Here is a 14,655-nt window from a genome sequence, read left to right on the forward strand (position 1 = left end):
GGAGTCAATGCCCTACCATGAGATGGGGGTGGGTAGGGGTGGGGGAGAGATATGGTGTGATGTGGAGGTCTTGCTTCCATCTAACTGGGTCGGGCCTCACCGACCAACCAATTGAGTTGTAACACACGCAGAGTCTAAAACACGCATCACTATCCTTTTACACTGCAGGCGCAGAATCTTCAGATCCAAGCAGCAGACGACAAGTGACACCAAACTATCTGTGAGGGGAGGGTAATTGGACCCCAGCAGGCTTATTCTCAGCATGCACAACACAGAGACGCCCAGCCTGGCTCAGTCAACTCAGCCCAGCCTGGCCTGGTCACCAGAGAACTGCACCCTGGGTAGGGAGGGAACGTAAGGACTCCGGTCAGGTTGTGGGTGTCTGCAGGCTTTATTTGGACACGGCAGGCAGAGGAAGGAGAGTGGCTTGGGGGGAGAGGCCGGGGGGAGAGACAGGGGGAAGGCCAGGTTCTCAGCGAGGCTATGAGGGCCCGAGAGGAAACTGAGCCTGACAAAGCAACACACACAGAGGTAAATATGTCACAGTTGTGTACATATTTGTACAGGCTAGCATGGCTCTGGACAGCTGGGAGAAACGACGTCCTCTGCTGTCTCTCGCTGTCATTTAGAACACTCTCATATTTTAAACACCACTGACATCTTTTTACTCTATCCTCTTTATTATTTTACTACATCCAAGTACTTGTCCTAACATGACATAGTAGCTGAAATTAATCATGCTGTATTATACTGTTAATTAATAATATGATGATATGTTGTGGCTTATGGAAGACAAGACTGTTCTCTTGGTAGAAAATTGTTGTGCCTTCAACGTTGGCTGACAGAGTCCCTTGATATGATGACATGTAACTGGGATCCGAGTGGCACAGTTGGTCATGTATTTATGAGGCTCTGTTGACAGCAGCACACCTGCCCTTCCCCTATCCAGACCAGGTCAGCTGAAGTAGCAAGAACTGCAGCCAATGTGTGTGTGTGTGTGTTTGAGTGTATGTGTGTGTGTGAAAGAAATCGAGAGAGAGAGAGAGGGGGGGGGGGGGAAGGAGAGACAAGGAGGGAAAGTTAGAGAGGAGGGGGGAGAGAGAGAGAGGTAGGGGGTGGGGAGACAGAGAGAGGCTAGAACAAATATTGGGGCCAGGTGAGGAGAGTCTTCATGTAATTTCTGCCCTAGCAGGAACATGCTTTAAGGGGTATGAGGGTCAAACTGTCACATTCTTCTCTTGGTTCTAGAATTCATTTTACCATTCAGCCGAGAATTCTTAGAAACAATAAAGAGAACCCTGTATATGTCTCCACGTATAGAACTCCATAGGAATAAAAGTTCACGATAGATATTTCTGGCTCAGGCTGTGTGTGTATATGTGTGCATGCATTTGTGAAAGTGTATGTGTGTGTGCATTCCACACTTTTATTTCTGACGTGCACACATAAACAACTGGAACAGTCAGAATGTGTGCCATCACATAAATCTAAATATGATGTTACAGTCAAGGACTAAGGACCTGTTGTCCCCTCTGTTCTGTATGAGGTCACCTTTGAGAGGGTGGAGGCAGTGGAGGGGGGCAGGGAGGCTGAGAAGGTGGGGGAGGGGGACTGCTACTGTAGGGAAGGTGGCTGCCAGGAAGATCTGCCATGTGGTGCTCACATCTCCTCTCCCCTCCTCTCCTTTCATTCTCCTTTCTTGGAAGAGTACAGATGGAGAGAACACATCACAGACAACGTTAGAAAACATGACTCCAACTCGATTCATGTGTGAGCATCAATGTACATTCTGTAACAAACAGTTGGTGTGGTCCTTATATAAACTGTAGATGAAAGAAGACACCTCTTTTCCAACCCCATGAACTGGCCGGTGTAATTGTACTGTTCTACCAGCAGAGTGCAGTAGACAGACCACTCTTTCATAACTCCCCCCACCACCACCACCACTCTCCCTTCCTGAGAGCCCAGTGACTGCTGGCTGCCATTCTTTAATTGGAGTGTGGAAGTAGTCCTTATATGGGCATGGATGTCTCATAGAATATGCCCGCTGCTGTGTCACAGCAAATTAAAAATATCAAGATTCATGTCAGTGTGGCTGTATCTCTGCTGCCAGATCAAGATTGAACAGGAGCCCCCACACATACTTACACATTCACACACACACACACACACACACACACACACACACACACACACACACACACACACACACATATGCACATATACCCCAACTCAATCATACACTTACACAAGCACAGTTTTCTCCACACCTGGCTGTGGAGAAGTTGATAGTAGTGGGTTTGTGTAGCTAAATAACTGGTATACTTCAATGTTTATTAAATGATCAGTGCCTGTCAGGCTCTGGTACTAAATGCTGCAGAGGTCAACAGTAGTTATGAAGATAGGTTATGGTGAGTTATAATAAACCTTGGGTCAGTGGTGACTGAGCCATATAAAGCAAGGCTAGGAGTGTATGAATGTGTATGCACACACTTACCTCACCACAGCCTGTAATCAAACCTGAGAACAAACTGATATTTCAGCAATAACGCAAAGCTGGCTCTGAGCTGCTAAATACACAAGTACTAAAAAATGTGCTGGCTAAGCGGGCCAGTGCATAGCCAGTGCAATGCCAGTGCAACGCAGGGAAAGTGTTGAAAAGTAAGACTGTGACCCCTGACACACGGAAAACACACACGTGTTCCCTCACACGTATTCCCACAGACACGCACACGTGCACACACACACTTTGTCACACTGTCTTGGAGGCTCTCGGAGACAGCTGCTGAGATGCTGGTCTGGTGTTGCAGTGTTAACAGTGCAGTTGAGTCTGACCTCACGTTGAGAAAGCTCTCACTCACAGCAATAAGCAGCCACACCAGTCCCCCTGGACCAGGGAGTCTAGATCATGTCCACAGTCGACTGGATCAGTTAAGTAGCAAATTGAACTTTTGAGCCGTTTTGTGGAACGCCCTCTGAGTCTTTAGCTAGAAACTTTAAAAGGTCAGATGGTTCTAGCAGGAAGCTCGGTTCGAATGGTTCTACCTGGAACCCCAAAAAGGGTCCCCGGTGGCTTTGTTTTAGAACTTTCTTCCCCGGGGAAAGCAGATGAACTGCTAAGGATGAACAGTTAGGAGCTGGTTTAGATGGGAGTCTAGCACTGCTGTATGTCTGAGTCTTTCCACCAAGCCCATCAATCTCAGACTGACCCCCCCCCCCCCCCTCCTCCCCAGACTCCCCTTCACCCTTCCCTCCTCCAAGGGGCCTAGGGGAGTCCCTCACCCAGACCCCACTTTACCCCATGTCACCCCCCAAACCTCAGCCACCCCAGCCCCATCTCATCTTCCTTCCCTCCACGGAGGCTGTCACTCACATCCTCAGCCAGCTGGCGTTCAGGGACACGGATCAGGTTGCACAGGGCGACGATATTTCAGTACAAAAAACCCAGTGAGTCAGGGTAACTAATGGCTACGGCTCAAACAGATGGCAACACAGATCGGTCGGAGAAAGAGAGAGAGCAGGAAGGAAACGGCAGAGCATGATCAACTGAAAACCTACATACAGTTGTACCTTTGTACTGTATTATAAAGTCAATTATAAATTCAATTTACTTAATTTAGTAATACTTCATTAATGTACTATGAACAATAAAAAATTGCAACATCCCATAGATATTCCCCTGTTCCTAGGATCCCTGCACTTTAGCTCTCTTCTCCCTCTCTCTCTCTCTCTCTCTCTCTCTCTAATGATTTATTAAATCTCAGCGTAGAGTTGGAGAGGTTAAATTCCTCGTTTTAATCCACACACATAAAGACAGACTGTGGTCTAAGGTTCAGAGTAATCTGGTCAGATTGTTACTTAGATCTCGTAGGATGGAGATATTTGAGTGCATCATGTGATAAGCCAGAAAAAGCCTTTTCAGCCTTTACAACCCAGCACAATGACAGAATGGTTGAGAAGCTGAGAGGCAGATAAACTGCAGATTAAACATGAGTTTGGCAGTCAAACTTGGTAGGAAGGGGAGCGATGAAGAGAAACGAATGGGGGGAAAAGAGAAAGAGAGAGAGAGAACTCATCCAAACACCTGTTGATGACATGCAGGGAGGGAGAGAGGTGGAGGAAGGAGAGAGAGATGAGAGAGAGAGAGCGAGAGAGAGAGAGTGGTGAAGTGGAGGAGGGAAACCCAACACACAATGGCTTAACAACCGCCTCCAGAGACCACATTACGCAACAGGTGTGGCCCATGAGATCATGATACTAGCCATGTGTGATTCCCTTTACACACGCTGCATTTGTGTGTGCTTATTTACTTTCAGACTTGTATCTCTTCTGGCAGCTACCAAAGTGTTTGTGTGTGCAGCGTAGGTTCGTGTGTATGCGTGTGTTTGTGTGCACCTGTGGTGTGCTTGTGTTTGGGGTGTATTTAGGCTGTAGAGAGGATATATGTGTTTAAGTCACTGCTATACCAATAATAGTAAATTATTCTGTAATAGGAAACATGTGCAGCAACAAAGATAAAACTGTTTTTGTTTGGGTCCATTGGAATTATGACAGCTGGGTCAGGGTGATTCCAAGGCTTCACACACAGACATATGCTCGCTCAAAAACACAAGCATGCGCATATACAAACACACACACGATACTTTCCTATGTACTTAAACATGAGTTATTGATGCCAAAATGGAGGCGCAAAATAACACTATTGGTGGGTGGGGAGAAGGAGAGGAGGGGACGAGAGGGGGGACGAGAGGAGAGGAAAGGGGGAAGGAGAGGAGAGGGGGGAAGAGAAGAGAGGAAAGGAGAGGAGTGGAGGGGAGGGTAGGAGAGGGGGAAGGAGAGGAAAGGGGGGAGGAGAGGGGAGGGGGGTGGAGAAGGGAGGGGGGAAAAGAGGAGAGGAGAGGAGGGGAGAGGAGGGGACGGGAGGGGGGGAGGAGAGGAGAGGAGAGGAGAGGAGTGCAGGAGAAGGGAGGGGGGAAGAGAGGAGAGGGGCGGGGCGGGGAGAGAGGCGAGGAGAGGAGAGGAGAGGGGCGAGGTGAACCTTGCCTGAATCTGAGAGGCCTATCGGTATGCTCCCATCGCAGCTGGTCTGATAGAAATAGACAGGAGGTGTAACTGAGCCCCGGAGAAAAGAGGAGCAATCACTTTTCTCCAGGACGGATAGACGCATAGGGGCTTAGACGATATCTCCCTCCCTCCCTTAAACCCTCCCTCTCATCCTCCCCTTCTCCCTCCCTGTCCCTCAGAGCCTCACAGTTATAGACACAACCATCTTGGCCAGGGAGAGGCTACAGTATATGTCAAGGGAGGATGGCACAGTGTTAAAATAGAGCCAAACTATCTGAGACGGCCTTGTTCTGATTAATCCAGCTATGCGGCCCATCGTCCTGCGGGTTACAAGGCAGATCACTCATAGGCTTAATGTGTTGTGGCAATCAGGAACATTGAGGTTGTAGAATGCAAGTATGAGAGTGGAGGCATACCACGTGTCTCTATATCGAGCATTTATCCCAACAAGCTCTGCAGCAGAGATCCCCCAATGAGAATCATTACAGAAGACTTTTTTTCTGTTCAGACAAACAATTGATAAAACCATAAATCTGTGTCAAAAGGCTTTGTAAGAATAGAAGTGCGCGGGCATCTGCCCGAACGTTAGCAGACCATCATCATTCTCCTGGATCTGAAAGTTCGACGTCAGCACGGTGGCATACCAGTAAGACGAACAAAACTCTGGAAAGGGTCCACATGGTTGGTGGACCCTGCTTGAGTGAACTAGCTAGATTTGTCAATCATCGTAAGCAGAAGAAGTCCCGATCAGGTTGTACTCACCACTGTGCTTCTCCATGGTAGGAAGTCAGGCCTCTCCTGCTCCTTAGACCCACTGACTGTCCTGGACCAACACCCCACTGGCCCTGTCTGCCTGGCTCTGTTTCTCCCTCTCTCTCTCGGCCTGTGTGCGTGTCTCTGCCTCTCACTCTCTCTCTCGGTGGCTGTTTCCGACCCGGTGTCTTTGTCTTTGTCCATGTCACCCTCTCTCAGTCTCTCTCTTTCTCTGTTTTACTGACTCTGTCTTTCTCTGTCTGTGTGTGGTCGTGTGTGTGTCTCTCTCTCGCTCCCTGTGTGTGTCTCTCTCTCTCCCTGTGTGTGTGCGTGTGTGTATGATCTCCCTCGGTCTCCTCTCAGCCCTCTGCTCAGATCTGCACCTGACCAGGATATGACAATCGCAGAACACAATAACATCAGCCGGACCCAAAAAAAGACATGGCATCTCTCTACGTGGGCAGGTCTCTATATCCACTTCCCTTTGCTCTTGCTCCTTTTCCCCCCCGTCCCATCTCCGTCTTCCTCTCCCCCATTCTCCTCTCGTCCTTTACACAGGAAGCGTGTTCTGCTCTTCCTGCAAACAAGCGGGTAGGCATGGAAAGGGACAAGGTCGAGGGGGGTTGGTGGAGGGGTGGAGGGGGTCAGGTACGGTGGGAGAGAGGATGTTTTTGTCGCTCTGTGAGCCGGCCGGCTGTGGGGCCTGTGATCCATCCTGAGGAAACCAGCTGACGTCACCAGAGCTGAGCCCGACTCCGCACCCTGGCCACAGGGCTGCACGTGCTGGCCGCTGGGCCCACAGGGACGCCATTGCTCCAGACAAAGGCCTGAGGGGCGAATATCCACATGGCACACTACTGGACAAGGTTTCTTTGTAACATGATGGCTTTGCATTCCACAACTGGTTCCTATTGTAAGGAAGATTATAAAAACAACAGATACCTTTATGGTGAATTCTGAATATAAAACGTGTTTGTCTAACCTTCTCTAATAAAATATGAGCTCTTTGTCAAATGATTTTCTTCATTTGACTTTTCCAAGCAGCCATTTTCCACTCCCTATAAAAAACCTGTACATCTGTATGTGTGTATATGTGTGCATGTGTACATGTACAGTATGTACGAGTTTACACTGCAGGTAAAACAAATATAGAAAGGTTGAAAGAATAAATAGACATAGTCTGAAATAATTAAATCTAACTGATCAAGTTTGATTAAAATTAAACAGAACAAATCAGAGTGTGAGCGTCATCTGTAACCTAAGTGTATTTAGCTGATGGTGAACCTTGGCCTGACCCCAAGGAAATGGGAAATGGTGGTCAAAGCCAAAGCTACAGTAGGAGTCCAAACATGCCAGAGGCCAAAGAATAACAGGATGCTCCAGGCTGGGGAGCTGGTGCCAGAACCTGTGTCACAGAAACACTGTACAACTGTGAGGAAGCAACTGGTCAGAGACAGACAGGGAGAGAGGTGGAGAGAGAGTACAAGAGGGGGGAGGGGGGGGTTATGTGGGGAAGCCAAAGAAATTAGGGGGGGGTGTGAAGAGAGGGGGGAAAAGAGAGAGCCAGCCAGGTTGTTCTGGCCAAACCAAATTTAACCTTTATCTGTTTACTTAAGCCCTGACCGCTGTTATGCTGCCTCCCCACCCCCCCCCCCCACGCATATAAACACCCCCCCAATTTAATGGTCTCTTGACAACATCACAGTTTCAGTTAAATGGAATGCTGTGAAGGCCATCAATACAGTAGAAACTTCCCCTTCAATATAATCTCTGCGATGTCAAACGGGACCTCAAAACTGAGAGGTGTCTGCTCTGAACCTTTTCATAGTCAGTCGGTGAGACAATGGCCTTGTGGTTCTGAGTGATCGAGCCGCACTCAGAAATGGACAAAGACCCTGTCAGCAAGGCAGCCATGTGGAGGCTGGAGTGGTCTGCAGCCAGCTGCAGGTGACAAGGCAAGTGCGCTGGTCTCTGGCACACCCAGAGATAAAGTCACTCTGCACCGTGTCTGCAGAGAAGCAAACCACATTCTGTTCTGCCACCTCCCCATCATACTCGCTCCAAATGGCCATCACAGACTTTCTGGCTGTATCGGACATCACCTCAGCCATCAACGCTTGTAAAGGTGGGAATGGTCATGGTGTGTGTGTGTGTATTTGTGGTTTTGAGGTTTCGGTGTCTTGAGGTTACGAGGTTGTCCTGGATGATGGATATTTTGATCCATGAAAGATTGGTTTGTTTCCTGTCCGTTTTAGAGTGTTGAAATTCCTGTTAATCCAGGAAAGGTATCCTGAATCTGAGTGATTGCAGTTAGTGTACTGTGGATAGGAGAGGTGGCCACCTTTGGTTGCTGGTCTTCATGTGTTCTTCATTATCTTTCAGCCAATGACTCGTTCAGCCCCAAGACGTTCTTTGCGACAGTGGGTTTGTCCAAGAAGTCTCCTCCAGAGATCGAGAAAGTGTTTAAGGTCTTAGACCAGGACAAGAGTGGCTTCATTGAACAGGATGAACTCCAGTTGAGTCCACACAAACAACACACACCTCCTTTATATCGAGAATTTAAGAACCAGCCATGCTATTGATAGTTATAGTTTATCTGACTTTATCTGATGGTGTTTAGTAAACTTTGCAATTTAAGTCTAAATTCTCTTTAGTGGGCTTCATTGTTTAGTGGGTTGATGTTTTGAGGGTTCCTCAGCTTGTTCTGTCTTGCGCTCTCTGGGTGTTTAGGCTCTTCCTGCAGAACTTCTCCAAGGCAGCGCGGCCCCTGACCGCGGCAGAGACCCGTGCGTTTCTCCTGGCCGCGGACATGGACGGAGATGGCAAGATCGGCTGGGAAGGTGCGCTACCAGGCAACCATAGGCTTAAGTCTGCATTTTGGAGTGAAGGGTCTTTGCCATAGATCGCTGTCTGCATTTTCATGTGGCCGTAGCAGTTGTTGAGTTATTTCAGGATGACGATCAAACTACAGAGCTTGCGTGAGCACGTCTCTTGACATCTGAACTGATTTAATTAGTTTGCTTGTTTGTCTGTTTCAGAATTCTCTGCCCTTGTGAAGGCTTCATGAAGGCCCTTGAGGAACATCACTAATCCCATTCATGACGGAGTCTGTCTCAACAGTGTTTAGTTTGAGGATGTGTAGTACGATCCCTGTGAAAGCAATGCCACCCGGGATACGCCTAAGCCTTGTACCACGTGGTGTGACTAGTTCTGATATTCTGAAAATCTAATACTGTAAACAAATATAAAATAAACAGTGGTTGGATTAACCCTTGCCATGGACTGCAGCTGTCTTTGCGTGATGGAAACATTTATAAATAAGTGTTTGTTTACCGATAAATATTAAACCACCTGTCTTGAAACTCCAGTCTGTATGATGTCTCCTAGTTGTGTCCTTGACTGACAGTGTAGAAGCATGTTCGTAGGGTGTTATGGGGCAGATAGGAGCAGCAGAGAGAGAACAGGGCAGTCAGCAGAAGTCAATCTTCCTCTCAAGTGGCTCCAACAGCCGTATATCATCCTGGGAAAAGACATTTTCCTCTCATGATGAGATATGAAGCAATGGCCGACATACAGGGCTGGGTGCTGTAGTTTAATTGCAGACTTTCAACTGTCAACTTACAGGGTTTATGGTTTCATCAACAAGACTTCTTAAAATGTTGTTTTGAAATGGGTCAAAATGTCTGGGGAATTTCAAGTCATAGACTGTGTGTGTGATGGGTGGGTGAGGGGTGTGTTTAAAAATCACCTCTGCAACAAAAATGTGTAGGTTTATATGACGTCAATTAACTTTTAATTCACATCTGTATGAATTAATAGAGCATTTCTACTCCAATGACTTGGACAGAAACATATGGAGGAGTTCATGTGGAAATTGACAGCAACCTTAACAAGAGAGACACAGATAGAGACACAGTTGATTATCAATTGATGAAGCACATTATTAATTCATTAATGTAAATATGATGAAATGTGTTCTATATAATGTGTGTCCTTATTTAATTGTCTATGGACGTTTCTGATTAATGTCCCTTAGGTCCCTACGAGATATACATTACCTATCAGAAGGGTCATATTACTGAGAATAAGCATTGCAGGCATTTTAACATGCAACCCATGAGTAGGGTAGTGAGGCACCCAAAAATGCCCCTCTTGCGTTTCACACAAGGACAGCTTCCGTGGTGGAGAGGATAAAAATAGCGCTATTTGACCACTAGACACATTTTTCTAAAAAACGAACCCTAAGCAAAGGGTGTATGTTACACCTTGTACGCCGAGGGTATAAATTGAGAGAGTAGAGAGACATTTGCTCCATCCGGCCCTCAACTGAGATACACAGCAGCCTCCTCAAGCCACTACGGTACACCCAAGGTGAGTTCACGTTACCTCCATCCTCATCAACTGGACTGAGGCTATTTCACACAGATTTTGCGCTGCACGCTTTGAAGTTTCTCAAAGCGAAGATTTTCTTTTCTTTTTTCACCACGGAGTACACTGAAAAACTAAATGAAGATTGGAAACTTACATATGGATTTCATTTGGAGTTTAAAAGCAAAATGGAACTGCAAAGCGAGGCAAAGTGTAATGCCTAATGGACCTCAGCCCTACCAAGGAACATTGGAATCTAAACAAGAGTTGAATGGCCGAGTATTTTCAAAACATCTGGGGATGCTTTGAACAATTGAATAGCATGAAGTTTTAGTATCACTGAATTAAACTAAAATATGTTCATCCTTAATGAAAGATGAGTGGTTCTCATTTAAAAGTGAAGTGTAGCCTAGAGCTGCAAAGTAGTAACTGCAGCGAGCAGGGCAAAGGGCGAATTGGAAGGGTCTCAGCTAGCAAGGCTGAGGCCTCCTCAGTATATCACCATGCAGACTGCTACCACATTACCAAAATGTATCATTCACGTGAAATTGTAACAAATACTTGTTATGGGAAAAACGCATCGGTTCATGCAGACGGAAATGATTGTGTTGTAATGTTATGATTTCGATAGAATGTTAAATAGCTCCTCTTTCAAAATGTGAATCATGTTAAAAGGCTGTGTTTCTCTCTTTCTCTTAGAACTAATCAAAATGGCATTCGCTGGAATCCTTAAAGACGCAGATGTCGCAGCAGCACTCAAGGATTGCGCAGGTGTGCTTCTGCTTCACCCTGGTCAAACACTGCAACACAACATCCCTACAAATGCACACCTTTTCATTTCAATGACAGGAGAAATCGAAACTGTCTCGAGGTCTAATGAGCACGGGGGATTGAAAGCATGTACCATCCTCCACCTTAACTTGTCAAGATGACGTAAAGCTTAGTCTTCACAACAACCTTACCAGAACATTTGAAGAAATCAATTTGTTATTATTACATGATGAAATGCAAGGCCTCAAAAGAACTAAATGAGCTGAATCAGAGATGCTGAGGCTTGAAACATGGTCTCTATCCTCTGTCTCAGCTGCTGACTCCTTCAAGTACAAGGCGTTCTTCGCCACGGTCGGCCTGTCCGCCAAGTCCTCTGATGATGTGAAGAAGGCTTTCTTCGTCATTGACCAGGACAAGAGTGGCTTCATTGAGGAGGATGAGCTCAAGTAAGCCTTATACTTTACACTCTCAGAGCATACTTTATACTAGTCTCATAGCAAACTTTATAATCTCACTACTTACCTGAGGGGCTTCTCATATGATGCTTAACACTCTTTGAACCACCCTTACACTCTTAAAACATACTTTACGCTCTTGGAGCATACGTAACATTCTCAAAACATACTTAACATTCTAAAAACATATTTTACACTCTACATGACTCTCAACATATAGATGCTCTAGGGTAAAGTGATGTACCCTCCTCTGGCCACGCTTTACCACACTAACAGAATCCATATCAACAGAACATTCTTTACTGTAGTCTCATGTTCTTTACATGTTCTTTACACCAACAGAAGAGACATTAAAATCTGTATATACTATGTGATTTGCTTGATGGACACTTCAGTAACATTACTTTAACTCACATATGACACTACTATTTGGATGATCCATCCAAACCTTGAGAGAAAATTCATCCGTGTTACCCTCTGGACTAATGAAGGACAATTATGAACTCTGAAACTGTAAATGCTTTTGACAGGAAAATAAATGTATACTTTCTTTGGGAATATTTCTGAGTGAAATCAGAACTTGATCCATATGGCCTATTACAAATAGAAACCTATAAATTAAGTCCAAGATAATACTTTGAGGTACTGACTTCTACTTTACTACCTTGGATATCTGCCTCTTCACTCCACCTCCTTACCTGACCTGTTCTCCCATGTGTTCCAGGCTGTTCCTGCAGGTGTTCTCTGCTGGAGCCAGAGCCCTGACAGATGCCGAGACCAAGGCTTTCCTCGCAGCCGGAGATGCTGATGGTGATGGCATGATCGGAGTTGATGGTAAGTGCCCGATCACAGCAAACACTTTCCAGTCTTCTGCCTTCCTACACAAGCATGAGTCTGCATCAGCTTGGCCTGCTAGCTTATTGAAGCCTATCTACCTTTTTTATATGAAGGACTGTAAATACAGGTTTTATATTGGACTTTTTGCACTTTTTGATTGTTGTATTGGTTCAGTCTAGTATAAAAAATATGGTTTAGGTAACTCAAATGTACCATACATTTAGTGTGCTAGCCATTGAGAAACAAAGCAATAGTTAAAAACTCCATTCAGTCAAATGTGAACATGATAATGGGTAAAAAGCTTTTTGATCCCAAAATAGTGACATTCCCTTTCTTGTCCCTTTCTGGCCACAGAGTTCGCTGCCCTGGTGAAAGCATAAGCTCTCATCAGCCCTCTTGTCATGAACCACCATTGTGCTGTTGAGGATGTCCTGGCCTTGCCTGCTGTATCTTTTTTATATTCATTTTATTTATGAATTTCGCCGCAGACTGTTTTGACTGATGTAACCCCTACACCCCCAAAGCGTGTTTACTATTCATGTTTTGTAAATACGTTTTATGTTCACATTCAGACAGTGTGCAAAATCTTACCATCAACCCCATTGCACTTTTTGAAAATGAAATAAATTCACATTTGGAAATACTTTTGTCTTGGTCTTAATAACCCATCTTAACCACAGCAAGAAAGAAAAACATTTTTAAAGGACACAAAATAAGTCAATACTACACACTGAGAAGACCATGCTAATCCTAAGGGGGTAGGAGTGAGCCAGGACTTGGAGCTGAGGCATGGGTAGGGGGAGGAGCTTAGGGCATAGGAGTAGAGGTAGGGGCAGGAGGCCTAGCAGCAAGATTCAAGTTTCAGAGCTCCCTAGTTACAAGGGTCTTGTCAATGAGGCACATTTATAAACAACCTCCCCTGTCAGTGAGCTGGCCACAACCACAGGCAGAGCGACATATAATATGGGTCAGTTCTATTTTGAGGGGTGTGAGACTGAAGTGAAGAAATAAGATCAGTATGATCAATTACAGAACTTTATTGACCATACACAATGTACATGAGAAGAGGTTTACACATTTATAATTGTGTTAGAGAAGGTAGTGAGAGGCCCTAAATCTAGATTGAGAACCAGATGTCTTGTCTACCACATTGGTAATGTACACGCCATAAGTGGAATATAATCAGCAATATATATACTACCACTGCATCTTGTGGAAATCCTAACATGGTCCACGGAGTCTCCTGAGTTTACAGACCTAACGTGACCACCTCTGGATGCAATCTGGCTCTCCTAGCACCTCATGAAATATTTTGACTGAAACATATATTATGACTGTCCTGATGGAGGATATCATGTCACAAATACAACTGGTCCAACTTTAAGGCATTCAGTTTCCACTTCCTGTGTGCTGTGGGGGATGAACTGGTTCAGGAGGTCAAAGGGGCCAGGGTCAAATGAGGAGATAACGAAGTTGGGAGTCAGACACAAGATGAGAGGCGTGTGCCTCTGAACCAGGGCTGGCTATGTCTGAAAAGGTGGTGTTGCTTTCACCATCATCACACAGTCGGATATGTGTTGATGAAGTAAATAAGCACATGCATCAACAATGCATTCAACGTTCAGTATGCACTCAGGTGGTTTTAAGGAAGTTTATTACTGATGCAGACTACAAATACCAACAGGTGCATCTCAACACTGCCCCCTACTGCCTCTTTTCATCTGATGAGGTTCCCTGCAGACCTCCAGACAGACATGAGGATTAGGATTGTATTAGGGTCCTCATTATCTGATGCAGAATATAAACTACATTTCCCAGAGTCCACACAAACTATCAACAGATCAGACACTTACAGACAAAACAACCGCATGAAATACAAATCAGAAAAGTAACCAACTATATTAATTCTCAAAAACGTTTTTTCATTATAGATATTCATATAGGCTTATAAACATAAACTACATTCGCAAGCACTGAATATGCATACACTGCAAATTCTACCAAAATATGAATACCCTAATACATATAATGTACAGCATTTCATAACATAACCTGTTAACGAAACAGAAGCACTACTGAAGACATGAAGGAGAGAACAAAAGGATGGGTTTTGTATTTGGATGATTAAGTTCTGATGGAGGAATTGCCTTTCCTGTTCCAGTACTTTCCTGACTTTCTACTAGTCTCCTCTCAGCCACAATGAGGGGAGGTTTGAATGAGTAACAAACCAAGCTGTTCTTAAACAAACATTAAGCGATGGTCTTTCAGATTAAAACAGTCTGACCATTGACCAACCCAAAACACCACCACCAGCACACATCTTGATGGCTGCATGGTTTGGTGGGACAGAACAAAACATATATGACAAAAAAACTAACAGATCTTATCTTGTGTTTAGTCTGTTCAG

The 14,655-nt window shown here is 45.3% G+C and overlaps 2 protein-coding genes across 4 annotated transcripts; both read left to right on the forward strand.

The window, feature by feature from the left end:
- The first annotated feature begins 468 nt into the window (after positions 1-468).
- LOC136950238 (parvalbumin, thymic-like) lies at positions 469-9,099 on the forward strand. Of its 3 annotated transcripts, XM_067244433.1 has the most exons (6): positions 469-531; positions 6,181-6,281; positions 7,646-7,942; positions 8,200-8,332; positions 8,548-8,657; positions 8,856-9,099. In XM_067244433.1, exons 3-6 carry the CDS (start codon positions 7,882-7,884, stop codon positions 8,882-8,884), a joined length of 333 nt encoding a protein of 110 aa, XP_067100534.1. In that variant the 5' UTR covers positions 469-531; positions 6,181-6,281; positions 7,646-7,881; the 3' UTR covers positions 8,885-9,099. The 3 variants fall into 3 exon arrangements, with proteins under 3 accessions (XP_067100534.1, XP_067100535.1, XP_067100536.1); XM_067244434.1 differs by lacking the exon at positions 6,181-6,281; XM_067244435.1 differs by lacking the exons at positions 469-531; positions 6,181-6,281 and adding an exon at positions 6,512-6,683.
- Positions 9,100-10,103: 1,004 nt separating this feature from the next.
- Positions 10,104-12,889, forward strand: LOC136950309 (parvalbumin-2). Its single transcript, XM_067244569.1, has 5 exons — positions 10,104-10,188; positions 10,885-10,956; positions 11,270-11,402; positions 12,136-12,245; positions 12,603-12,889. The coding sequence occupies exons 2-5, from the start codon at positions 10,896-10,898 to the stop codon at positions 12,626-12,628; spliced, it is 330 nt and encodes a 109-aa protein (XP_067100670.1). The 5' UTR covers positions 10,104-10,188; positions 10,885-10,895; the 3' UTR covers positions 12,629-12,889.
- Positions 12,890-14,655: the final 1,766 nt, after the last annotated feature.

The sequence above is a fragment of the Osmerus mordax genome, chromosome 10 (genome assembly GCF_038355195.1).
Source record: "Osmerus mordax isolate fOsmMor3 chromosome 10, fOsmMor3.pri, whole genome shotgun sequence".
NCBI lineage: Eukaryota > Metazoa > Chordata > Actinopteri > Osmeriformes > Osmeridae > Osmerus > Osmerus mordax.